This window comes from Chroicocephalus ridibundus, chromosome 15 (assembly GCF_963924245.1).
Source record: "Chroicocephalus ridibundus chromosome 15, bChrRid1.1, whole genome shotgun sequence".
In the NCBI taxonomy this organism is placed as follows: Eukaryota; Metazoa; Chordata; class Aves; order Charadriiformes; family Laridae; genus Chroicocephalus; species Chroicocephalus ridibundus.
The window spans coordinates 3,910,643-3,935,828 of record NC_086298.1 but is presented as its reverse complement, the minus strand read 5'-3'; the positions used below and the strand labels follow the sequence as shown (position 1 = coordinate 3,935,828).

Below are 25,186 nucleotides of genomic sequence, written 5' to 3'. Positions count from 1 at the left end.
AGTGCAGCTGCACACCCAATAGCTGCTCCACCTGTTTCTTACAGCATCCAAGACCCCTGCTGTTGGACGGATGGCAGGAAGTCCTGGAACAGGCTTCTGGGGTCTCCAGCTCCGGGGAAGTCCACCATACAGTCTTTAAGGGTCAATTTTTTTGGCTTTTTGTCCTGACCAGGGCTGGAGATACTCCCCCAAAGAACTAATAAATTATTGTGGAATGGAAATTCAGCTTCCTAGCCAGCATTAAAGAACACCTTCCTCTCTCTCTGAAGTGCTGCATGATGTTAGTGATTGACCTCAGCTGAACAGATGGAGCTGCTGGAGGAATACTACAGAATAGTAGCAATCCTCCCTTGCCTTTGAGCGTTTAAACCCTGATGTGATGCAACGTGTCTTGAGTTTGGCTCAAACAGCTGCCATCAATTCAAGATTTACAGGGAGCCAAAGGAGGGCAGAAAAAGAAAAAAAAACAGTGACAATAGGGACACCACTGAACACGCCAGTATGAAAGCTGCTGAACTAAAGCAGTCTACTATTCCAGTTCCTTACATTTTCTAGTTTAGGGCAAAGGTCACTACTGAATCCATGTGCCACGTACAGTATTCTTTTCTCAAACTTTTACTATTACAGACATCCAACTCTTGATGAAAAGATGGATTGAACACAATCCCTTCAGCAGCAAGACTTGTTTTATTCTTAAGAGAAAGGAAAAAGAGTAAGAAAAGGGATAAGAAGCCCACACTCCCTATAACTTGCAAAGTCGTACCAGTTCTTTATGACCTCCTTTTGCTTGTACGCTGTACCTACTTTCCCAATCCTTCACTTACTTTTGGCTTTAGACTAGGAATCCTCCGGCTAAGGGAGTGTCACTTTTCCGTTTTGTCCCCAGCACAATGAAACTAATTTCAGCTGGGACTTTGGATGTCATAATAAAAGAATTTATTACTTCTTCTATGACAGCTAATAAGGGCAAAGCCATTGGAAGAGGGACATGTGAAATAATTGCCAGAACTTCTGAAAACTGAATAATTTGATGTTTTCACAATTTATTTCAATTTAGTAAAAGGTTCCATAGCCATGAGTTATTTCTCAGACATAATTAAGAACATTTTAAACAAGAGGAGGCCTCTTTTACCCTAAACAAGGCTGGTTTTGAGCAAAATCACCCCTCACAATGGTTGACACTCCGAATTTCAAAATTCAGCTGTGACCGCAACCAACATTTACATGTAAAACATACAGAGTTTAGATTCTCATTTACACTGCGAATTCTTTACAATAATGTGGTAAAGGACATTTTTAGCTACTTAATATCCCTTTACAAACCAAGAGTGGTGTAAAGAGGCCTCATGGTAAATGAGACGCAAGCCAGTGACTGCAAAACCACAATTTGGCGAATATGCCTGAAGTTTCTGAGCCAAGAAATGGTGCGAAATAAAACTGATGTTTGTTTTCCCCACAGCAATTAGATTAAAAAAATATGTACAAGTTTCATACAGCAGCAGACAGTTTTCCTCACTTCTGCTTGCCCTGGGTTGCTAGAAAGGGATGCAGCTACAGCTGAGAAGAATACTGACAGCTCTTCTAACTCCTTAGTCTGAATGATTTTTTCCCCATAAAGCTCCTGTTCCTGAAACCCAAGGGATTAAGATGGACTTTTATCTTTTATTAAAAAAAAAAACAAAGAGGCGCTAGTTCAGCTTTCCAGTAAGAGTCATTGGTAACCTTCCTTCCCCACTGAGGAGTGAGTCACTTTTCAGACAACTCCAGAGAAGCGCAGGAACAGAGGAACATGCCACGTTCCCGTTTGCTTGGCCAAAGACAGACTTCGATGGCCCACGAGGCTCCTTGCAGTCCCATGATGTTTATCCCTTATAGGAAAAGTAAATTCCTAGGCATCAAAAGAGTGGGGGAAAGCTGGAAAATTAAGCTCCAAAGCCCCAATGCCACAAGCCAAACATGGAAAACCAGAAGTACAGTCTCTTGCTTTTCTTTTTACAAGTGAAATCTCAGTTCTCTCGCTACTAACCCACAACTGCTCCAGTATAGGACTGTCCATCTGCCCTCTTCCAGGAGGCCCTAACCAAGGCCAGTGTACGGTTTATAACCCAGTTTGTTCCCAGGACTTCACTGGGGACTTAAATCGAGCCACATCCTCGCATGGGCCCTGTGCACAGGACAGGACTTGGCAGCAGGAGCACAGTGTGTCGCATCAGCTGCTCGACTTCTGGAAGAAAGTCCTGGGTGAGGAGACGAGGAATTGCTGTAACCAAGCTTGCGATGCCGAGATTGGAGCAGATGTTTATCAGCAGCAGCCACAGAGAAACGGGAACTCACAGCTAGAGGCTGTAGCTGCTGGAGTCATAAGTAGCTCTCTCTGTGGGCAGAGTCTGAAAGGAGAGAGGCCGAAGTAGGCCATGCAAGCTGCTCTAATCCACTTTAATATTATCAATAACAGACTCCAGGCCTCCCTCCCTCACTTCAGTGCAGTTTCTTGCGTCTTGCTAACAGCAATTTTCCCGTTAATCAGCCCAGCCATAGAATTACCTAAGAATTTAATTCTTTGTGCAGAAAAAGTTTTCTCGCTTTGCTGAGCAACAGGAAGAAAAAAAGAAAAAAGAAAAAGAAAAAGGTCGTGTTATGCTTCCCTTTCCAGGAGCCGCGAGGCGAGGGGAAGGGGAAGAAGGAGGTCAGTTTGACTTTGAACACATCAGGTGTGCTGCGGAGCCCGTCACAGCCGTGCAAGGCAGAACAGAAAATAGTGCCCTGCACCTCTTGAAAGTTGGCTGTGCCTGTTTTGCTGGGAGACTACAACCAGAGGTGACAGGACTCAGTTATGAAAGGGGAATTTAGGTCAACAATCAAAGCTGCAGTCAGGGGGCCCAAGAACAGGGAGCTAAAGGTTGGGTCTGTTTTTTTCTTTAGCATGCTTTAATCGTTTAGTATCAAAGCACAGAGGAACGCTTGAAAGAGCAAATATTCTACAGGAACCTATAGAAAGCTTTTATCTGTCCAGAGGAAAATAATTAAACCCGACAGATTTGGGTTAAGTATCCCCATGTTCCATGCAATTGGATAAGTCAGCGAAGATCCACTGGAGCAGTTCTTGAGTTCTGCACTGGATATTTCATGGTATGACGTTGAACCCAATATACTTTTACAAAGGGGAGAAATAATCTCTCCTTTCCTTTGCCATGCTTACCCCAGCCCCCACTTCCTTCCACAATAGTTAAATAATTCAAAGTCCAGAGTACTTAAGGCAACATCTCTGTCTATACCATTTCCAACACAGCTAAGAGGCCTCCTGAGGTCGCCCCCTGAGACAAGGAGTGGCTCAAGCAAATCACCTGAGACTTGCTCAGGTGGCAACGTACTACTTAAGCGAGCAAAAAGGGGATGGTTGCTGTTGCTATCAATCTAGCTGAATTCACAACAGATATTATCATTTACAAGCTACGCAACAGGATTCAGATCTGAGACAGAAGTATGGAGTTCTTTTTGTTTCGACACAAAAGACAAGATGTTCATCATCTAGAAATACAGAGTCTAATACAGCTATGCCTATTTAATGTTGAGAATTTGGCCCAAGGCTCTTTGCAATATCAAAACCTTCATGCTATTGACATTCAGCATTAATTTTAGCATGTATTCTTACTGTTTCTCAAATTCCCAGTCACTCATATGCTCAATGAGACACCTTGATGCCTGAAAACAGGAAGGTGAGAATGGCTAAAACAGCAAAACATGAATTTGTAGTGGCTGGTTAGTTATGAACATTACATAAATCCTTCCCTTCTGATAACAAAATCATGTAGGCTGCAACAGAGCAGCCAGTGGCATGGACAATCATATTAGTGACACTTCACCGAGCCTATTGTGAGAATATACCCGCTAACAGTATACAAGAGCTTACTGCAGATAGATCTGGTAGGCTGGGGTTAGTGAGAAATTATTAGATTGTGAGGATTTGGAGGTGGAAGTGAACACACAACACTGCATAACCAGATGGCACAGGGGAGCGAGCTTCTGTCCTCGCAGCGTTATAACAGGGTCATCCTTGGACTGGGTGTTGCTTTTGCAAGGGCTCCTTTGTATACAGCATCAGCGTAAACAAGTATTGCTGGGAAGGTTCGCTTCTTATCTAGATCTCACTAAGCATTTCACAATAAAAAGCTGCAGAACCAGTGGAAACTGGTACTTGGTTAACAAACTGTGGCTGTTTATGATCTAATAACTAGGTTTAGGTGGGCTTTTAGATGGATAGCAAAAAGCACATCCTTTGTAAGGGTCAAACTTCAGTCCCTGCTATAAAGTCTAGGACCATGGGAACACTCCAAAGAACAAGGGTAAGGACTTTCTAATGTCTTAAAAAAAAATATATATATTTATTTCTCCTGCCTTGTTCTCAGAAACAATTTTTGAGAATATTTTTGGTTGAACCTTGTAAAACGAGTGTATGACCATATGATTAGGGATGATCATAACACATGCAGACATAGGGACAGTATTAAGAGAGCACAGGCAGGCTTCGTTTGGATACTACTTAACTGAAAGTCATAAACTCTGCAGCCATCAGCGCGTTCCTTCAGAGACTCACTGGTGTATGTCATAAATACGGGAGGCTTTGCATCAGGCTTGATTCAGACAAGAATTCAGGTTGGTGGCTGCCAGTTTTAGACACTCTAGTGTGGCCCGCTGATAATAAAGCAGAGTTTAGTGTTTATGAAAACCCGGATATCCTTCAAACAAAGGGAATGGAAAGCTCTGAATAAGTTTGTTGGTTTGGCTCAAAGGGACCTTAACACACCTCTCAACTTCCAAGCTTATCTATGCTCACTGATCAACAGGACCAGGTTACGAATTAACCATCCTATTGTAGCTGAGGCAGTGTATTCCCCTTTAGAGAAATCCAGCATTAACATCATTCTCGCTTTAAAAGCAGATGTTGCAAAACACACGGATAGATGAAAATCATCCCTCTTTCACAGACGCGTGCACAACACACACAAATCTCGAAGCACACACAAACCTGCAAAGAAGGACATGAATATGACAGCACACCAGCAGAAGGGTCGCTCTAGACACTCAGATGAACGTACCCGGCAACACGCTTGGTGGAACAGACGTTACCTCTGCTTCCACGTCTCCTCCTCCTCCCTGCGCTACTAGCCAAATTCTGATTAGCTATCAAAGCTCTACAGAGAAACTTACTCTTGTGCATCCTAACGTGGAGTGGCTTTCATCCCTTTTGTAAGTGTTAATGCTTGAGAGCAAACACCGAGAGTATCTTCTACAAAAGGAGCAGACATGTAAGTACCATAACTTCCAGGCAATCTAAATGATAAAATGGTATTTCTGGGCTCCTTTTAGAAACCAGCACAGAGAATTGATCATAAACTGGGTCAAGACAGGTCAGCATACCTCAGAGCAGATCAGATGGCCAGAGCATCCCAGGAGGAAACGTTCTCCTGGAAGGATTATTAGGGGCACATCTGTGCCATCAGATGACCGTGCACAATACCCATCAGCTCACTGGGAGTTCAATATGGCATTTCCTTTCAAAATGTGCTTTGTGCCTGACAAGCACTGCAAGTTAATCAGCTGCAGCAGTGGCCAAGCCCCGAGTCGTGTTGGAAAAAACGCCCAACACGCTGCCCTGCGGAACCCCCTCGATGGCCAGAAACACGAAGCAGCGAGAAGCGGAGGTCTACGCACGAGATCGCTTGTGGTGCTGATCAAAACACCCAGCCAGCACTGAAGGGGGGACAACAACACAGCTTGTTCTGTTTTTTAGAATTCCCTTGTCTCTGACCTTTACAGCAGCTTTAGGGCAGCGCTGGAACCAGCTGAGCAGTTACTGCTCCCAGCTGCAGAGAGAAGAGCTTTTACACCATTGCACAATGCATGTGTGGTTGGGGGGGGGGAGGTTGGGGCTAGAGAACAAAGAAGGAAATCTAGTGGCACCTAAATCAAACATTATGATCAATGAGGGAGTGGGAAGAGGACCTGGGGAGCGGGGACAACCTTACAACCTTTCCAGGATCAGACAGATGGCCAACATCCACATTATTACAAAAACAAAACAAAAACAAAAAATTCCATGAATGCAAACTAGGGCACCCTGCAAGGAGACTGTAAAAATCACATCGTGATAGCTTAGACTTGTCTTTGTAATTGAGGGGCATTTCCACATGAAACAGTTCTAGTTATTTAATTGGATTTTGAGAACATTCTTGGGCAGATACTTTTGAGTGCAAAACTGAGTAGTTCCAGTGCATTTACACTGATTTATACCATGCAAGGTCTTTGCCTCTGTGAGAATTAAATATCTTATTGTAAAAATATCTTAGATCTTATCCAGACTCAAATATCTTATTGCATCTGGCTTTCCCATATGACTGCATCTTTCCTGTACTAATAGAAACAACTGAGGAATTTACCAAGCTTAAAAGAACCGTCTCCGACGCAATACACAGAACAGCATGCAATAACAGCAGGCAGAGCAGAGCTCATTGTGCCTGTTTTCTGCTGTCGCGTTTGAAAGGGAGCCGGGCCTTCTCTAATCATGACTATTTCATGCCTCAAATTCCCCGCTCCATACTTGCATACAAGTTCCAAACCCATACACAAACCACAGAGATATTTCTGCTTTCTAGGAAACATCCTGCTGAAAAAAACCCTGCCTCTCTAACATGATATAACTATTATAGTATGCATTCCAGATAGGCTGTAGTCACCACATACTAACCTAAGTATATAATTTTAGAGCTCTATTTTTCTGCTCAGTTTGAATCCAATTTCATTTGTTTTGGTATGATTTTCCTCCTGAAAATACCTGAGCCTGTATCTCTGCTCTACAAATATCAGCCATCACTTGATCTGTGAGCACAAATAAATAGACATCTGAAAGCAAATTCTCACACAGATACTCACAATGTCTTAGAAGTGCACAGAAACAAATTCACACCTATTAAACCGAAGGCTGTAGCTGAAAATTCAGCCTTCAGTTCTTAAAGGACAAGACGGGACAGCGATGGGCAGCCCTCCAAAAGGTCATAATTCTACTTCGCTTTCCATAAGCGTTGCCAAAGTCAAATGCTTCTCAAAAGTAATTGACCTTCTCAAGTCTGCAGAACTGGGAGAAAAATGTAAAAGAAACAAGCTACCTTGGAAGATTTCTGGCAATTCTTGTGTTTAGCTGAGCAGCAGGAAATATCGTATGTCCAACCTTTCTTATGTTATTTCAGCCCTTCCACTTCTGGTTAAATTTGGAACCAGAGACCTGAAGACTAACAAAATAGCATGTACACGTACTACTTGCTCTGCGCATAGGCCTATATATACATGTGCACATGGCTTTGAGGGAGCAGACCAGGGCATTTTGAGCACTTGGCTTAAATTTGAATTTTGAGGAACGGCCTCCAGCTGGGGATGGCTCAAATGAAACGAAATCTTGTCTCAGAACACTAATTACCTTCAATAGGTCTTTGGTCTGTATTTTTTCCTTGCAACTCGGCCAGAATCGGAGGAATTTCAGCATACAGCCTACATACCCTTCTGGACTGCTGTTCTGCCCCAAGACTGACAGACAGACCACCCAGTGAGGAGATGACAAGCAAAAGTCACCCCAAGTTAATTCTCTGCCGTCTCGTTCACTTCTTTGTTGTTAACGCACGTCTGCTCTGTGGGCTGCACAGTCCTGACACAGTCAACGCTGTGGTTTCCAGAGGGAAACCTTGACTTTGCTCCCCAAAGCTTGTATTCTGGAGGTAAACTCTTGGCTTCATTGAAGTCAACAGTAAAATTCTTACTACTTTCAATGAGGAAACATTTCAGTCTTGTTTTTCAGCTTGTCTTCAGACTAGCACACTGGACTGTTTTGAAGGGGGAAAGTCAAGTCATTGCTAAGCACAGCATCCCAGTCAAAAGTCACAAAATCTAAATGAGATTAACAACATCGTATGAAACTGAGCCTGACAATTCAGCTATAGTGATGCCCAGAAGACCCTACAAAGAGCTGGGAATATTATGGTGATTAGAAATATCCTACCAGTGTCAAGGATAATCCATAGAAATACTGAAAAATTAAACTATTTGAAATTAGCATCCTAGTGCTACCTGTGCTTTACTATGGGCTTCAATTATCTTTGCAGTAATAGCTGAAAACCCCAGAATAATCTGACATTAGAAGCAGACACAATATGGGTGAGGGCTGAATTAACTCCTCTTTAAAGAACTTGTAATCTGGAAAACCACTGAATTTTAATTCGAAAGTTATGGTGACAGATATTCCACCATTCTGCTCAGAAAGGTTTTTCAATGATTGACTACTCTTAAGGCTAAAATACTGCATTTTGTCTCCGTTCTGAAGTTGTTTAGTCTCCACGTGAAGCCATTGGATTTATTCATATCCTCTATTATTAGATTTCCAACCTCCAATTATCAGATTAATATTCCCCAAGCATATACTTAAAGATCATGATGATCAAGTCACCTCTTAATCTCCACGAGTCAAATACTTTAAGACTTGTTACAAATCCTATAATTATTGTCATGGTTAATTTTTGTTTTTCTCTCTAAATCTGCTTTCATACAACATCCTTCTTAAACCGTGGACACCAGAACTAGACAAAGTACTTCAGCAGCAGCTACTCCAGTGTCAATACAAGGATAACACAACCTCCCCAGTCCTCTTCAATGCTTCCTTGTTTACATAGCCAACGATGACTCTAAACCTTTGGCCACAGCATCACATTGGCAGATCCCATTTACATGCTTTATCTATTCCAACACGCAGTCACTCCTACACATTCAGCTTCCAGGTGAACGACCCTTCCCCCACTATCCATCCTTTATGTATGATCTGCCGTCCGTCTTTCTATATGTATGACTTCACATTTGGCTTTATTCTAAATGCGTACTGTTTGCATGTTCTCAATTTTTGAAAACACCCAAATGAGAGTCCTGTTTTGGTCATTGTTTACCACTCCCTGAACTCTGCAACATCTGCAAATTTTATCAGCACTGATTTTATGTTTTCTTGCAGGTTGTTGACAGAAAATATTAACTACTAAAGAGCCAAGATTGCATTGTGCTGAATAGGAGGGAATGTGGCCAGAGTCACACTGTTCAGGCAACAGCTCTGTTTTTCAGTAGGGGAAAATAAATACCTGTGATACTCATGAATACGAGCTTACACAAGTCAAGAGAAAAAAGATGGGACAGATAAATAAGTATGAGATTGGCAAGATATAGCTCTGTCTTTTTGTCTCTGGCATTCCACAACCTCAGTCTTCTCTTTATGGCAGCACAGCGCTGCAGGGACCTAGCGCGACCCTGGCCAACGGGACTTCTCGGATGAGCATTTTGGTACCATGGAGTGGCATTTGCCATTTACAGCATCGTACACGATCAAAGCGCTGCACTGATGTTATTAACTCATCCTCACAAACAGCTTCTCTCTAAGGGCTGCTGAGAACCATTATCCCACCTTCAGAGATGGAAAGGACAGAGCTGAAGGCACCTCAGAGCAATTGCAAAGTAGGAACTAAAATCCCAGAGCAACCTGTGCACCTCCAACCACTCTGACACAAAACAAGCAGCTTGAATTAGCAGAAGAGGGAGCCTGCGCCTCTCTCACACAGCAGTTTCATCGCTGCTGAAACAAACACACTTTCTTTCTCCCAAAGCATCTAATTTATCACTGGAGGAAATCTCTGTTCTCTTCCCGAAACCACCAGCCATAAAGAAACCTCTACCCTTTGCAACTGCCTCTGTTTTCTTCGCTGACAACTGGTCTCTGTCCCTCCTTTTCTTACAGAACATCATGTTGCAATGCCCTTCTATAATAATTTTCACATAAAAACGTGTGCCTCGTCAAGCTTGCCCTGTCACCAGTGTTTGACAAGTGTCAGAGAAACCCCATAAAAGCCAGGCTGCAAGCTCGTCAGTGCAAAGGAGACCATGTGTTGAACACATTGACAATTCTCAATAAATAACATCCCTGCTGAACAGCTGGTTGGATTGCTTGGGTTTGGAAGAATGTTGGCCACACTGTCTACTTACGTGCATCCTCCTCAATGATGCGCAGAAGATCCTCTGCATGGGGAGCGGAAATACATCACTTCCAGAAGATACCAAAATACTTTTTAAAAAACTGTATCTGAACACAAGTTTAGATCCTGACTCAAGATTTATGGCCCATTTCAGACATACAGATGTGCAATAAAGCGTTGGTTTCTTGATATAGGTGCAAGGGACACTCACCCTGAGGGAGAGGAGGTGAGAGATGGGTGATGGTAGCTATTCTAATCTCATTTCCTTCTTCCCTCTCTCTCATGAAATACAAAGCTCTCATTTCATTTAGTGCCTTCTCAAGTATTAGAGCACAGAAACTGTTAGAGGGGACATTCACCAAACAGTTTGGCCATCACAGCGTGACACAAAACACATGGTTGGTGCAGAAAGGCCCTTTGCCTCTCTGCCTCTGCCATCAGCACCCGAGGCAGAAGGAAGAGTTTGGTGCGGTGCTCAGCCTCCTACTGCTGCAAGGTGCCTCCACGAGTGCACGTGCTCCTGGCCCACCTTTGCTGCCAAATCCCAACCCTGCAGAAACCTTGGGAGAAGAAACCCGGGCTCCTCGCAGTATCATTTTGCCTCCGTGAGATGCAGTTGCTGTTGCTTCCCTCTCTGGCCTGTTCCACGGAGCCTGCAGGTGTTTGGATACGGCCATTTCCCAGTAAAACTGGTGGTATGCTGATGTTTAAAATACAATAAAATAAACCCCTAGTATGACAGCGTATAGCTGAAGACCACCCCTGTTTGAGCATTGCCTCTGGTGAGACACACAGTGTAAACAGTCTGTTTGATTAAACCATCTCTAGCAAGAGGACTTTGGGGAATTCCAGTCTTTCCCAGTGCAAAGACGAGCAGAAGATACTCTGCTCTTCATTAATTCTGAGCTCTTCAAAGGGCAAGAATGAATCGCTCAACTTTCCTCCTAGGAGAAACTGTTGACAGTTACACCCTGAAATTCTTGGAGGAAGCTCACACCAGTATAAATCAGGTCCACTTCTGCCCCTTTATTTAATCTGTTCACAAGCAAAGGGATTGTGCAACAACTGATAAACGTTGTCCATGCTGCAATATAAAACGCTCATTTCTGATTGTCTTTCTCCCTCGTTGGGGTGGGAGGTGGAGAGACCACACCGGAATAGTCTTACAGATAAGGCAATTAATTACATGCCAGAAAATATTTGTACAATAAGAGAAACTGCTCTTTCAACAAAAAGCAACAGATAAGACTATTTTAAACCATCCCATTTTAAGGTACGGAGATTCTGCCAGCACTGGAAACCTTTTGTAATACATCTAAACCTTCAAGGCTCTTAGAACTGGAAGCGTGGCCACAACTTTCACATCTATCATCTCTGTAAAAACTCCCTTATTCCCAATTTCCAAAGACACTCCTTATGGAAGAGGGGGAGAGCCTGGGAGGGTGACACCAGCACCGCATTCATACCACAACTCCGCGCAAGTGGGAAACCACAGCCCTGACCCTCGCTCCCAGAGCTTTTCTTTATTTGATGATCTTACCCATGCATTTCGAATAGCCAGAAAGGCTTTTAAGACAATCCCAGTGTCTCCCGTAAGGGAACAAACACATAATTCCCTCACCTCCCATCTGACACCACCAAGGTGCAGTACTAAAGGTACAACCTCGGAGCAGCCACAAGAAAATGGGCCATTTCCTGGGTTCCCCCATGCTGTAAGGGGTTTGGGGGACCTCTGGAGCAAGTTAAAGCATTTTGTGCTTTTCAGGTGACAGCACCATTACCATGCCAATCTGTCCCTTGCTTCAGAGCTCATGGTGACCACAAAGCCCCGTGTTATCTGCTTCCTTGGGTCCTGTTCACTCCTATCTCCTTAAGCTGGTGGTTCTGTGAGGGTGATGTGCAACACCAGTTGTATCAGCCTCGTGCTCAGACTACAGTAGGACAATTATCCTTTGGGCTATTTTAGTCCTCTTACAGCTTTTGCGCAACTCGAGAGCAACAGTTTTGCCAGGAGCCAGAATCTAGATTTCAGTGGTTTTTTTTTTAAAAAAAAAAAAAAAAAAGAAAAAGAAAAATCAGTGGATTAATCAAGAAGAAATTCTACAAGTTCACTGCAGCTAGCCTCCCCGCTCAGGGTTCCCAAATACTGTCCATACCAATTTTAAAGCAAATTGAGGCTATACTTTTACTCCCTCTTTTTTCATATTTTCCGTGACGAAGGGAAATGAAGAGAAAGACGCGCAGTTAGACAGACAGGCAGACATCTCATCAAAGAAAACTCCTACAAGCAGATGCAGAGTAGGAAACATCCAGCAACCCTGCTGGCTCCAACCCACCGCCTGGACCTGAGCGCATGGTTGATTTTCATTAACTAACTTTTCTTCCTCTGAACTTCCTCTGAGGGTGTTTGTTTACAAACAGAGGAGGGGATATTATTGCTGGAGATGGGACGGTACGCGAGGGGGTGAAGGAGTTTGGGGCCACAAGGCTGGAGAGCAGAGTTCAGAAGTGTTTGTTGCAGAAACACAAAGGGCTCACTGTAAAAACGGTATATGGCCTAATTTCACAGTCTAGAGGGATTACGATAGGTATACGCAGAAAATGCTCCAAAAAGTAAAAACAACCCCACATTGTACAAATGTTTCCCACTGCATCACCATAACCATTCCACACCCAAATTAAACCATCGACAGCGGTGACGGTGGTTGGAGGTTGTTCTCCATGACATCCACTTCTCAGCTGGTTCATTTTCCCCATTCCACACTCTGTCCCTGCCTCAGATTCGACACGTTCATCGGTCTGGAGCAGCCCCCCTGATTTCCTCTCCAAAGGAGTTACTCTAGGTTTACATTGGTGTGTTCAACAGCAGAATCTGGCTTGTACTGCTCGCCCTTCCCCCTGCCAAGTACATGTTTCAAAATCGTGTGCGTAATGCATTTAGTTAACATTTGCTTTTTCTCCCAGTACTCCTTTTCTCCCTGAACATCTCCATTCATGAGCTACAGCACAGGAGGCTTCCAATTCTTGCCTAGTTTACGCTGAAAATAATTCCCATTAAATTATCACTGGTGAAAGGTGCTGTTCTGACCTCAGAGAGGCTGCTCTGTTTATCCGCAGGACAGATGCGATGTAAGACAGTAGTAATGCGAGCTCCAGATTTCAGCCTTAGCACCTCAGTCTGTACAAGCACAGATGCTGCTGAATTGAGAACAAAATTGCGTGGATTGTATGATGTACAGCCTCCCTGGTGATGCTCCCGACAGAAACACGGGTTGTTTAGCCATGGAGCGTGCACTAGATGATGATCCCTCCCCACAACAGCCTGGGGCACTAACATGCTGTGCGCAGAGCCCCTTCTGCAACCACTCACCTGCTCCGTATTTAACTATAGGGGAAATGAGTTCTTTTTGCCCTTAATTAATAACCTGAGATATCCAGAGACAGATTTTCAGCATTTCCTAGGAACATGCTTAGCAGTTACAACTTACATATTTTACAAGCTGTTTCAGCAAGTCAATATATTAATCAATGTGCAGACGTATCAAAAATATCAAAGTATTTGAATTTAAATAAGAGCACTCCGAACTAAGGGGCTTCAGTGATATTTGCTTTTCTCTCCCATTATGGGCTGCATACGCTGTTCCAATTGAGAAATACAATAATTCATGCTGATTCAAACCTCAGCAGCATCTCTAGGTCAGAGATATTAATTCCAGACCATCTGACTTTCTGCCATCTCCAAAGAGCTCATGTCACAAGTGCCAGCCTTCTTCACCCATCCCCCATATTGCCAGTGCTTTTGAGAGTGTGACACCAGGTGAAAGGCTTCATAACCACCATCAGCTCAGTACAACAATTAGCCAGCGAAGAACCGTCAGCAGCTCCAAGGAAACATCCTAGAGGAATTAGGGTGTGCTGACTTCACATGGAAAACAACCCCGGCTGAGGAATAACTATCATCGCCCCTAAAAAAACCCAAGAGTTTAACAAAAGGCCAAGCCTGCTGGGATTTCTTTCTAGCTCTGTCACCAACACACTGCCAAATTTTGAGCATCCCTCCATTCCTCAGTTTCCCCGATTTTAAGGGCAATGTTCTCTCACGCCTGAGAAACTTATCACCACCATCAGCAGGATGTTTTGAGGCAGTTATCAGGACTAGAAAAACCGCAATCTTACTGCAATGATAAACAAAAATAACCGTACTAGGATATATTAGAACAGGAGAAAAAAAAACCCCTACATTCAAAACTCAGTAACACTGGTAACAGTGAAGGCCTTTCCTTTCCATTTCTTTCCCCGTCTTAAATAAAACAAACAAAATAATGGCGATAAGATCTCTTTCCTCAATCCAATGGATGATCTTTGTGAATATGCTTCCAACACTAACAGCAGAGAATAGGCAAGGAGGAAAGCGAAGGAGGAAAGGAGCCTGCAGCTGATGCTCGGTGTCGGGAACAGGGCTGCTCTTCTCCCAGTTCCATGACGACAGAAGACTCCCGGGAATCAGACGAGGGAGGGGAAGATGGGTCAGAGGAGAGAAATCCATATGGGAAAGTGATTTAAAGCAAATAAAGAGACAATAAATTAGATAAGGAAAAGGAGGAAAAACACAGCAGAGGGGAGGAAGGAGAAGAGATAAAAGAGCCCTAAGTATCACTCAAAAGGAAGACTCAAGGAAAGCCTACCAGACCCCAGGAGTTAATCAGCAAAGAACAGAGTGGTTTTCTTCTCTAACACTGCAATTCTTTTGCTTTCATGAGCTGGTATCATATCTCTCAGATGCTGCTTCACCAGGCCAATTCCAGATGCTTCTCAGTTTCACTTCACCCTCTCTCCCTCTTTGTGAGAAACCGCTCGCTCCTTGTTTGTGTACCGCTAGAATGGATATTAAACAGAACAATATCAGTGATTCCCGGAAAATATGCATGAGCATATGCCTGACTAAGCGCACAAACACACCGCCTGCTTACCCTCTGTTCCCACAGCACTTCCAACACGAGTTGGCTGAAGCCACCAACCTGGTGGCCACCCTTGGTCTGCAAGGAGGGGACACCACCCTCCTGCGGCAAAAGAAGAGGAGAACTACAGCGAGCGCAGGGTTACCCACGGCACAGGAGGAAACCAGCGACTGTGCGGAGCAGGAAGAAGGGAAAGACGGGGGAATCAAGGACACCAGATAGTAGAGAAAGAACTGAGACGAGGATGGTGATAAGAGAGGGTGGAGGGATTGGATGGGAAAGTTACACGCTTACATCACCCAGCAAAACAGAAAACCGGACAGCATGTTTTGAGTAAGCGCTCAAAACAGTTTTCAGTTTTAACACTGAAAAATAGAAGAGAAAGGTTGAAAGAGACAGAGGCCAAAGTGGGATTTGGCGTATAGCAAAAACAACTAAAATAAACATGTCCCCTTCCCCTGGCCAACTTCTCTGACGTTAGGGCTTCGCAATTTTTCTTCTCTTGTATCCAAAGCGAGAAAGGACAGCAAAATAACGGATGTTAAAAGCAAGGACCATGGAAGGGTCTGGGCTGTAGAGGAGGGATGCAGAAGACTCTCTGAAATCAGAGTGTTAGCCAGAGTTAGCCAAGGTCAATGGAATTTTTTCATGATCTTGAACAGGTTTAGGATCAAATCCATGCTGCCTGCGTAAAGCTAACACCATGAATCCAGCCCCATTCTCACCAAGGGATAATCTGACTTGTATTTATATTTGTTCACAGTTTTAACTGTGATACATACCGCACCCTCACTTGGTGCTGGCAGCCTTCTAGATGCTGAACAGTCCTCAACTAAGCAAACTGTTCTGATCACTATGAACAGCTATAGTAGAAAGCAAAATTCTGGGATAAGATATTCACTCTTGTTCTCTTTTTAACTCGCCTTTTTCAGTTCTGCTCTGCTTATGTTCAGAGCAAGAGTACTTTGACTTCATGGATGGCTTTGGGGAGAGTAAACTTTATAATAGGCACTAGCATCAAATCAAAGCAGTTTACAAGATCTGCCACTTGTGTCAGAATATGTGGGGAAATAAACAAGCTGCTCTTCCTTGATCATTGGAGTTTAAATGCTCTATTGATCTGGGAAAAAAAAATCAAAGGTGCTTTGGAAATTGTGTGTGTATGTGCATGCATGCTCACACCAGAGAAAATGAAGAGAAATGTAGGGCCAAGCAGAAATAGAGAACAATCAAGCATTTCTTCTCCACGGAAAGCTGAAATAAAACGAAGAATCACATCCAGATGTCAGCTACCCCAAGGTAGGGAAATGCCCATAGAGCAATGTAAGTGTAAGGTCAGGAGAAAGGTACACCTTCATTTTTAGAAGTCTCATTTTGGGGAAAAAACAAACAAAGAAACAAAAAGGACAGCAGAGTCAATTCCTCTGTGCTCAGAACAATGCATGAAGCAAATGCCAAGAACCTAGGAAACAGAAAAGTCCAATAGATTTTGTATATTTGAAATAGAAAGAGTAATACGTACTGATCACGTAAAGACAGTATTAGATGAAAAATCTGGTAGTATTGACAGAGGAGATTAAATGAAGAGAAAGATGATATTAGACTATGTGATATAGTTGAGAGAAAAATGTAGAGGATTTTGACCAAAGAAGACTTTTCTGATCCATTTGCAAAATAATCTGGACTACAAAATTTGAAGAAGTAAGAAGCATAAAAAAGTAAATGCGTTCATTCTTACTGTGACGGGACGTAGGAACTGCCACACAGACTAAGACCAGAGAAGGGTGGGAAATGTTTGATAAAATATTTTTCTCAGGAAAAAGGGAAATTAATCAAAACAGACTATCTGTGGGAAAGGATCAGTTTTGGCAAATATTCTAACTTAAAATTTCAATAGAAGTTTCATAACTGTCAAAACACCTGATTCTTTTTTAACTTTCTGAAAATAAGAAAGCTGATATCTTTTACCAGCAAATGTTTGTCTTTCTCATAGTCAGCACTTTTCTAAACCAATGCTTTGGATTTTAGGTACTTAAGATGTTGTCAATCTGTTCCTTCTCTTTTCCTGTCTTACATTATAGTGGTGACTCTTGGTCTTAGCTAAAGATCTTTGGTTTATAGTAGAGCACTGGGAAATTTTCTGTGGCCTGTGCTATATCAGAACCTACAAAGTGGTTATTCTGTGAATGTTTGGACTAATTATCTGCTGTTATATCCTTGACACTGCAGGAGACTGAATTGGGCAACCCAGGTGGTCCCCTCTCTGCTTCTGCTCCTATGATTTCTATCAGAGAACAGAAAAGAGGAGCTGATAAAACAATGGCTAAAATTGGAAGCAAAACTATTATACGGGAACATTTCATTTGACCCCAGTCACAGAAGGGTTTATTTTTGTTTTTTCAATAAGTCTTTTTGAAAAAAGCCACTATATTTTGGCTCTTTTTTCAGGCTCAGGCCAGCACAAGCAATGGAAATCCAACGCGAAAGCGCTCAGTTAATCCCCTGGTCTTGAGAGCACCTGAAACCCGTTGGTCCTGCAGTATTTTTGTGTTAGAGCTGCTCGGGCAGGCATTGGGGCTGCACCTCTCTTGCGACAGACCTGAAGAGCCTGGCACCTCTGTCCTGACCCAGCCAGACCTGGGCTCCAAAGGAGGCATTTCTCCACGCAAAATCCCTGCTCCACCCAGCTGGCGTGCCCCTGCTGCCTTGTACCGGGGTCGGGGCCCAGTCACCAGGGAGCTGCCCGCCAGCGCTTCAGCTCTTTGCTGTTGAATGCACCCGGACAAGGATCTCTCCCGCCCTTGGCAAAGGCTAACGAACACACCAAGCTCGTGGGAGCAGCACCACTGGACTCCGAGGCCCTTCTTGAAAGCGGAGACCTGTCCTGTCTTTGCGAGAAAGGTGAGAGGCACCTACCTTTGTGGGGGTGTTTGGGGTTAGGGTCCCCGGGGAGCCAGCACCACTCCTCCCAGCTGCTCCAGCACTCAGTGAGACCTCTGGGATTTGGGATTTAAGTGCATCCCTCATTATGCCACGTTTGGCTGATAGTGGGCACCTCCACCTCTGCTCAGTGCGGCCATCTGTAATGTTCCCTGATGCCATGCGGAGAGGCGACGTGGGGACCTGGAGAGCAGCTTCAAGCTGATGTGAAAACTTTCTGGCATCTGAATCACCAACCAGGTCTGTCTTTCCGTGACGGCTTAGCGTGCGAACGCTCTCCAAGGGTTTCTTCTCACCCTCACCACAGAGGCCCTCGTGCTGCAGCTCTGCTCTGCGCTTCTCCAGACGTCTCCCCAAATCCCTGAGGAGAGCCCCACGGCCGCTCGCTCTCCAAACACCATCCCCTCAGCTTGCTTTTTGCCTCACGTGAGTTTTTCTAACTGAAAGAGCCTGGCTTGAAATAAATCAGGCTGAAATAAAGATTGGAGAGGTGAGCTCAGCCTGGGACACATCTCCGTGCCTACAGGAAACAGCCAGACCTCATTTAGGAACCTAAATTTACAATCCTTCACACACACAGAGTCAAATTTCTCTCTTTCTTTTATTACCACTTTATTAATTAGAGCAGCCTACATGCAAGTGCTTTAAGAAAAAAACCCCACAACTTTCTTGTAACTGTGCTGTTCTGACTTCAGTGTGTACCTGGTCAAAAGACGAGTTAAAATTGGAAGTCTTACGGAAAGAAAAATCTTTTTCTTTTCCAGCTTCTGACTCTTGTCCCAGCTTCTGCAGGCTGAAGGAAATGTGGTGTTCAAACGCAAATTTTAGTAAATGACAAGCTATGCCGTATTTTTTCAGTGGCCTATTAGTCATGCCTTATCCAGATCCATAATCATGACGTGGCTAATCATTTGAATCCATCTATGGGGAAGCCAAAACCACACAGCTACCTGTAGCCTTCAGCAATGGTGTACTGGTGGCTCGTCACCCTGGAGGAGCATCTGGGCAGGTGTTCAAGCTCCTGTCGCTTTGGTCTAGCCGTCACCCCACTCTGCCCATCTCCATGGGACCTGGCACGTGCCAGCACTAATTAAACAACTGAACTGCAGGCTTCTGTTTGACTTACTCTATAGTCCTTCATTCTAGGACTTCATTCCCGATCAAAATAAGGAGATTCATGCAATTAAAAGACAACAGGTTGTCGAAGATGAGAAAACGCTGCATATCTATCTACCGATCATTTTAACGCCAGTGAATCTCAGAGTAAACCCTCTACTGAAGATGTCCTCAAGTTCCCAACACATCCTCTATGAGGATCAGCTCCGAGGACAGGACGCAGCTCACCGATTCTACCAGACGTGTATTAATTCAATATCAGACTCCAAAACTTCAGAAGGGAACCAAATTAACCCCCAAAAGTAAACATATATTTTTAAACCCTGTGGAGGCAACAGACTTACGCAGTGTCAATTACATATCTTTATAATTGCCCAATTATTGGACCCCAACCCAGATGTTTCTCAGTCTCTTACACGCAAGAGCTGTGGCTTTAAGTGAGCTCCACTGTGCTGCTTTTGGCATTTCTTTCCCTTTGGATTCTGCTGCAGTTTTATGTTCACCAAGGACTGAAGTTGGGAAAACATAGGCACTCCCTTACATATGAAGCTTTATTAAGTTGGGATCGTGCTCTCTGTTGGCAGGCGGAGGAATAGAGAGACAGAGGAGAATGAAAGCGGGAAGGGAAAAAAAACCAAAACAAAACACAAATAACTTTCACTTTTCAGAGCAGGCACGCCTTCTTACTCCCGCTGCCGATCATTCATCCCACTCCTCTCAGCTCCCAGCCAGTAAAGAGTCAACATCTCACTCTTGTGAAAACATGAGCTATCCCGCTCCTGAGCCATATACTGAAAACCACACTGACAGGGACTCAGGAGGATCCTGTTTCTTAGGATGGAGTGGCATTTCCACAGTAGAACTGAAATATCTTTGATTACAACAGAAGCAAGGTCAACGGTGCTTTGAAGCGTCTTATTTTGCATGGCATGTGTATTACCTAACTCGACTACAGTCTGGACCTTAACTCCTTCCTTCACAACTAGAGATGCATTCAAAGACTCGACGGGGGAAAGCGCACAAATGTGAATGATTAATACCATGCGCGCATGTGTGTGTTTGTAAGAGGGATGTACTGTGCTGTGTGGTAGGTACGCACATCCACAGAGTGTTTGTCCAAGAACTATGCGGCCCGGGGAGGGAGGCAAGTATGCACGAGCCGAGAGCTGCCCGCGCCGGAGAGCCGCACGGCGGGAGCCGCACCAATGGAGCACAGCCCAGCTCCCAAAACGCTTCTGAGCTTTTGCGTAACACAGATCAATGGGTCAGACTTCTAGTTTCCCAACAGCTTTCCCTGACAAATGCCAGAACAGATATCAGTGAAGTCAAACAGGGCAGCAATAACATCACTGCCAACCAGCGTGAAAATTGGCAGAGCCTGGCACCAAGGGCTGCCTATCATCAGAGACAGGGCATGGCCCGGCACAATGACGAACCCACTTAACAGCGCTGTAAAATTAGCCATTTATGAAAACAAATTGAATACTGCAGCAGAGGGTGACGTAAGGAGAGTTGGCTCCAGACAGAAACAGAAACTCCTGTAGCCTGGATTAGCAGAAGAGCTCCGTTATATCAGGGCTCAGGCACAGAAGCTGATAACAACTTGGGTCCTACATGAGATTTTTAACAGACACAAACAGGCTTCCCCTGTAGGCACACATGTGGCTCCTATAGGACTTGCAGTGACTGCTTACATGCCAGCAAGGGGGAATGGAAGGGGAGCAGTCAACACAGGCAGAGGGTGGGGGCAGAAAGTAGACGAAGATACAAGGAGGACTCCAAAAAAGAGGTGTCTTCCACTCCATCTTGCCCTCTCCCTCAGATCTATACAGTCACACAGTTTCCCACATTGCAACTGGGATGGAAGTTGGGGAGAAACTCACTTCTGGCACTGTCGGCATGTTTGACCCCGTCCCTGGCCCCCCAAACGCCCAGAAGGGCTCTTGATTTCAGTGGGGTCCTACAGATGCAACTTCAACAGCAGAACAGGGCTCCCGAGTCTGTCACATCCCAAAACAGTGAAAATGAGAAAGCCAAGAGTTTTGGCAGCCAGAACCCTTGATTTCCTCATTGAGGGAAGCGTAATCTCTCCCTAAGCTTGCTGCAGGTCTGGGAGGCTGTGGTGTGCGGAGGATACTCCGAGTGAGTTCCTCTTGGACCCCTTCCAGGTGTTTACACACAGAGCCAAACCTGGCTCCTCTTCAAGAGTGCGTGTGAGGGGGGGAAGGGGAGCTGAAAAATAAAATAAAAATCACAAAGTCCTCCCGAGCTGAGCTGCAAGCTCTACGGTGCTAAACTGGGGCATTTCTTTTCATTTTTCACAGTGGAATGTTATTTCCATGCATAAAATGGGTCAAGTGTTTCATACAGGCAACAACCCAACCTCCCCCATCCAATTAAAGTATTTTACTACAAATGATCTTTGTGTGTGTTTGTAGAGGTTCCCTATTGTGTGAATGAGAGATATTTGCACCAAAGGCAAACACGGGGTCTTAGGTGTTTGATTAAACACATTAAAAAACACACCGATGGTGTTTTGCCACTGATGAGGTCGGTGTAAACCCAAATTCTACCCTTCCTAACTTGAAAGGGAAGCACTTTGAGCCCTGAGGTTTAAGTTCAGATTGGGAACCAGGAGAGTGGAGTATGAGAAAGCCAGGGGAAACAAAGCAAGTAATAATCTATTTCACCTATGAAATCAACTCATCTGCCCATCCTACTGAAGGCACAAGGGACCAGCCCATGCCCGGCATCTCCTGCCCACCCCGCAGCCACACACACCCCACGTCCCCCTCCTCGCGAGCCAGCAGAGCAGCTGGGATTGGGGAAAGTTAAGGAAACGCACTGCCGAGTTTCATCTCGGTTTTTGTTTTCCTTAGGACAAAGCAACTTTCCCGGGAGAGGACACTGGCGCGGGGACGGGGCAGCGGGGCTGGAGGAGACGGGGGTGGCAGGGAGAGGCGAGCTGGGCTGGGGGAGCAGCCACCAAACCACCGGCACCAGCAGCCGCTGCCTTCTGGTGGGAAGTGACTCCAGTTAAAGGGAAAGGGGAAATCCTCCCTGTCTCTTTAAGGCATCCTAGGACATGGAAACTTTGTACTTTCAGGGAATCTCCTTGCCAAAAGAACTGTAAAACATGTCTTCCTCTCCCCCCCCCCCCCCCCCCCAACCCCCCTTCTCTTTCTGACTTGTTTTCTTTTTTTTTTTTTTAAGGGCATTTCCATTTTCTATGACTTCCTTCAGAGCAAAGATGGATGTGGCGACATTTATAAGGGTTTGTAACCCTCCGAAAAGTATCCGATTTCACGACAACTTTGCTGCACTTTATCACTAAAGCGGGGAGAGGGCGGGAGGTGGCAGGAGGGAGGGGGAGAGGGAGCGAACGCAGGGAAAAGGACCCAAATTCATGATGGGCTCATAAAATTTAAATAAGAAAAGTGCAATATTCCTCATTATTGTTCAGCTCAGACAGCTTAGACTGGTAGCTGCTTTGAGTACTAAATGATTTTATAGGGCTATTTGACCTTACAATCATTTGTGTTACACTTGCCATTGCTAAGGGGAGACAAAAATACTCAGCACATCCTCTAGCTGCAGTGCTAGTCGCAGCCCTCGACGAGTGTCGAGGGGTTGGGAACTTTATAAACTCATTTGATTCATTTGAGGTTTCACAATAGCCAAAAGTTCCTTTATAGCTTTTTGGAAACCACATGCTAACATTGCATCTAAAAAGGTACCAGTGAAGTACACTAAAAAGCTAATAAAACTAAGGAAATCACATAAGGACCTTAGATATGCATTTCTTTGCAGCCACACACTAGACACATGCATTTGTTTTCATACATACATACAAGCTACTTTCAAACACTCTGTCTACAGTTTTCCAACCTGAAAACTAGGTAAAAACCCACCATAAGAGCTCTCTCTCCTATCTGCACCTTAATCCTTACACACAGAAATCAAGAAACTCCCCAGGATACTGCCATTTCCCTATGCAAAAGTTTACATAACTTTTTCTGCGAGCATATACTTTCAGCCAGTTTGCCGAGCTCCGGCATTTCACCAAATATATATATAATAAACGCACCCCAGCATGTTTCCACATGCACTCACATACATACGTACGTTGCAAGGCACACACGCACATTTAAATGTACACACACATCTCCTATACACACGCACGCCTACAGCTGGCTGTTCTGCCGGCTCCCGAAACGTAAAAGGGATGCTGCAGCCACAGGCACGCCGAACTACCTACCTGCAATGACAGCCGGAGATCTCTGTCCTCCTTCAGCTTTCAGCCACACTTGCAAAGTGAAGGCATCTCGGGGCAGCTCAATATCTGCCTTCAGCCGCAGCTGATCACCTTGTCCACTGAAATAGAGCGCCCTGCTCGGGGTAAGGGACTCCTCTTCGTCCTTTACCTCCCGCTGTTGCCTCCTGCGGGGGACATGCCCAGGCTCCAGCCCAGCAGTGGAGCGCCTTCCTCGGGCTAACCTGGTGGCACAGGTGCCCGGGGCCGTGTAGCGGAGCTGGCGGCTGTGCCTGGTGTCCCTTCTTGCCCTGCGGGAGCGCTCGTCCATCCCACATTCGGGTCCACTGGCTAGGGCTGTACAGAGAAGCGCAAGAGGCAGCAGCAAACTCCAGAGCTGCATTTCCAATCTTCCCCCCCCTTCTCCCCTGCAAATCCTCCCGATCTGCCAGCTTTGGGCTCCTCCTTGCCTTGACTTTCTTCTCTTGTTCACCCTTCTTGGTATTTGCTCTTTTTATAACCCTTCTCAGTTGCTTTTTCTTTTCTTTTTTTCTTTTTCTTTCTTTCTTTTTCCTGCTTATAGATTTTTTTTTTCCTTAAAACAAATAAAAATAAAATAAATCAAAACTCCTTCTTGGTTGAAATGTATTTCTCTGTTCTTCCTCCTCTATCTGTCTTCTTCTCCTCTATTCCTCCACAGCTGGAATTCCTCTCTCTCTTCTTTTCTCTGCTGGATTTTCTTCCCTTTATTTTTTTCTTCTTAAAAAAAACACACACACACTCTCTCACACACACACAAAACAAAACAAAAAAACAAAACAACCCCCCCCCAGCTTTCTCCAAGACTAAGACCCACTGATTTCCCTCCCCCCAAAAGATGCTCTAATCTATTTATTTTTTTGGCCTCCTTTATAACATAAGCCACAACCCCCTCCTTCCCCCCAACCTCCCCCCCTCCCTTCTTCTCCACAAAATGAAAGAAAAGAGAAAAAGCCCCTCAGAAGATGAGTAAACAAGAATATGCTAATCTACTCTAGGGTGCTCCACCTTCCCAATTGAATGATTCCCATTAAAACTGCAGGGATCATGACTAATCAATCAGCTTGAAGGAGCAGATAGCTCCAGAGGTTCAAACACTTTTGCTGTTTTCTTTTCCCCCCTTCTTTTCCTCTCTTCCGCTTTCCCCCTATCACTTTCCCCCCCTCTTATTTATTTTTTAAAGACAATCAAGATGAATGGATCAATGTGACAAAAATCCTGCACCCCCCTTTTTGCAATCTCCCCAGCTTTCTTTCTCAGTCCAGTCCAAAACACACATTCCTATTTTTTTTCTTGGCAAAAGAGAAAGCTATTTCTCCTCTCAGACTCCCCGTTGCACTTTGCTGGTAAACCTTATGCTCCTCTGCAGCACATAAAGAGTCTTGAAACTTGAGTCTCAGATATTTTTTTAATTGCTTGCTTTCTTTCTTTCTCTCTTTTTCACTCTCTCTCTCTTTTTCTAATTCTTTCTTTTCCTCTTATTATTTTCTTAAAGTTATGCAATCAGCCAGGCTCCCCCTTTTGTGGTCCCCCTCAGTGCAGTTGTGTGCAGCTAATCCAAATGTTGCATCAAAGGTCCCCATCGAATCATCAGGAGCTAAAAGGAGAGAAGCTTTTTGAAGAGCATTTGCCTTCCAGAAGCTGTAGCAACAGAGCAGGATTTGGCTTTTGAATGCTCCAAAGACTCCTGTTTTTTTTTGAAATAATAATAAAAAAAAAATTGTTAATTTTATTGGTAGATTGAGTCAAAAAATCCTCTCTCAATATTGCTAATTTTTCAGTCTAAGGAATTCAGCTCCCCTGGTCTCCTTGGCTTAGTTGTAGCCACA

General features: G+C 44.4%; 1 protein-coding gene across 1 annotated transcript in view; it reads right to left on the bottom strand.

The window, feature by feature from the left end:
* Positions 1 to 23,721, bottom strand: part of PAPPA (pappalysin 1) — a 183,010-nt gene extending 159,289 nt beyond the window's left edge. The window contains exon 1 of the mRNA XM_063353366.1: positions 23,325 to 23,721. Coding sequence (XP_063209436.1) covers positions 23,325 to 23,721 — 397 coding nt within the window. The remainder of the gene's footprint in view (positions 1 to 23,324) is intronic.
* Positions 23,722 to 25,186: the final 1,465 nt, after the last annotated feature.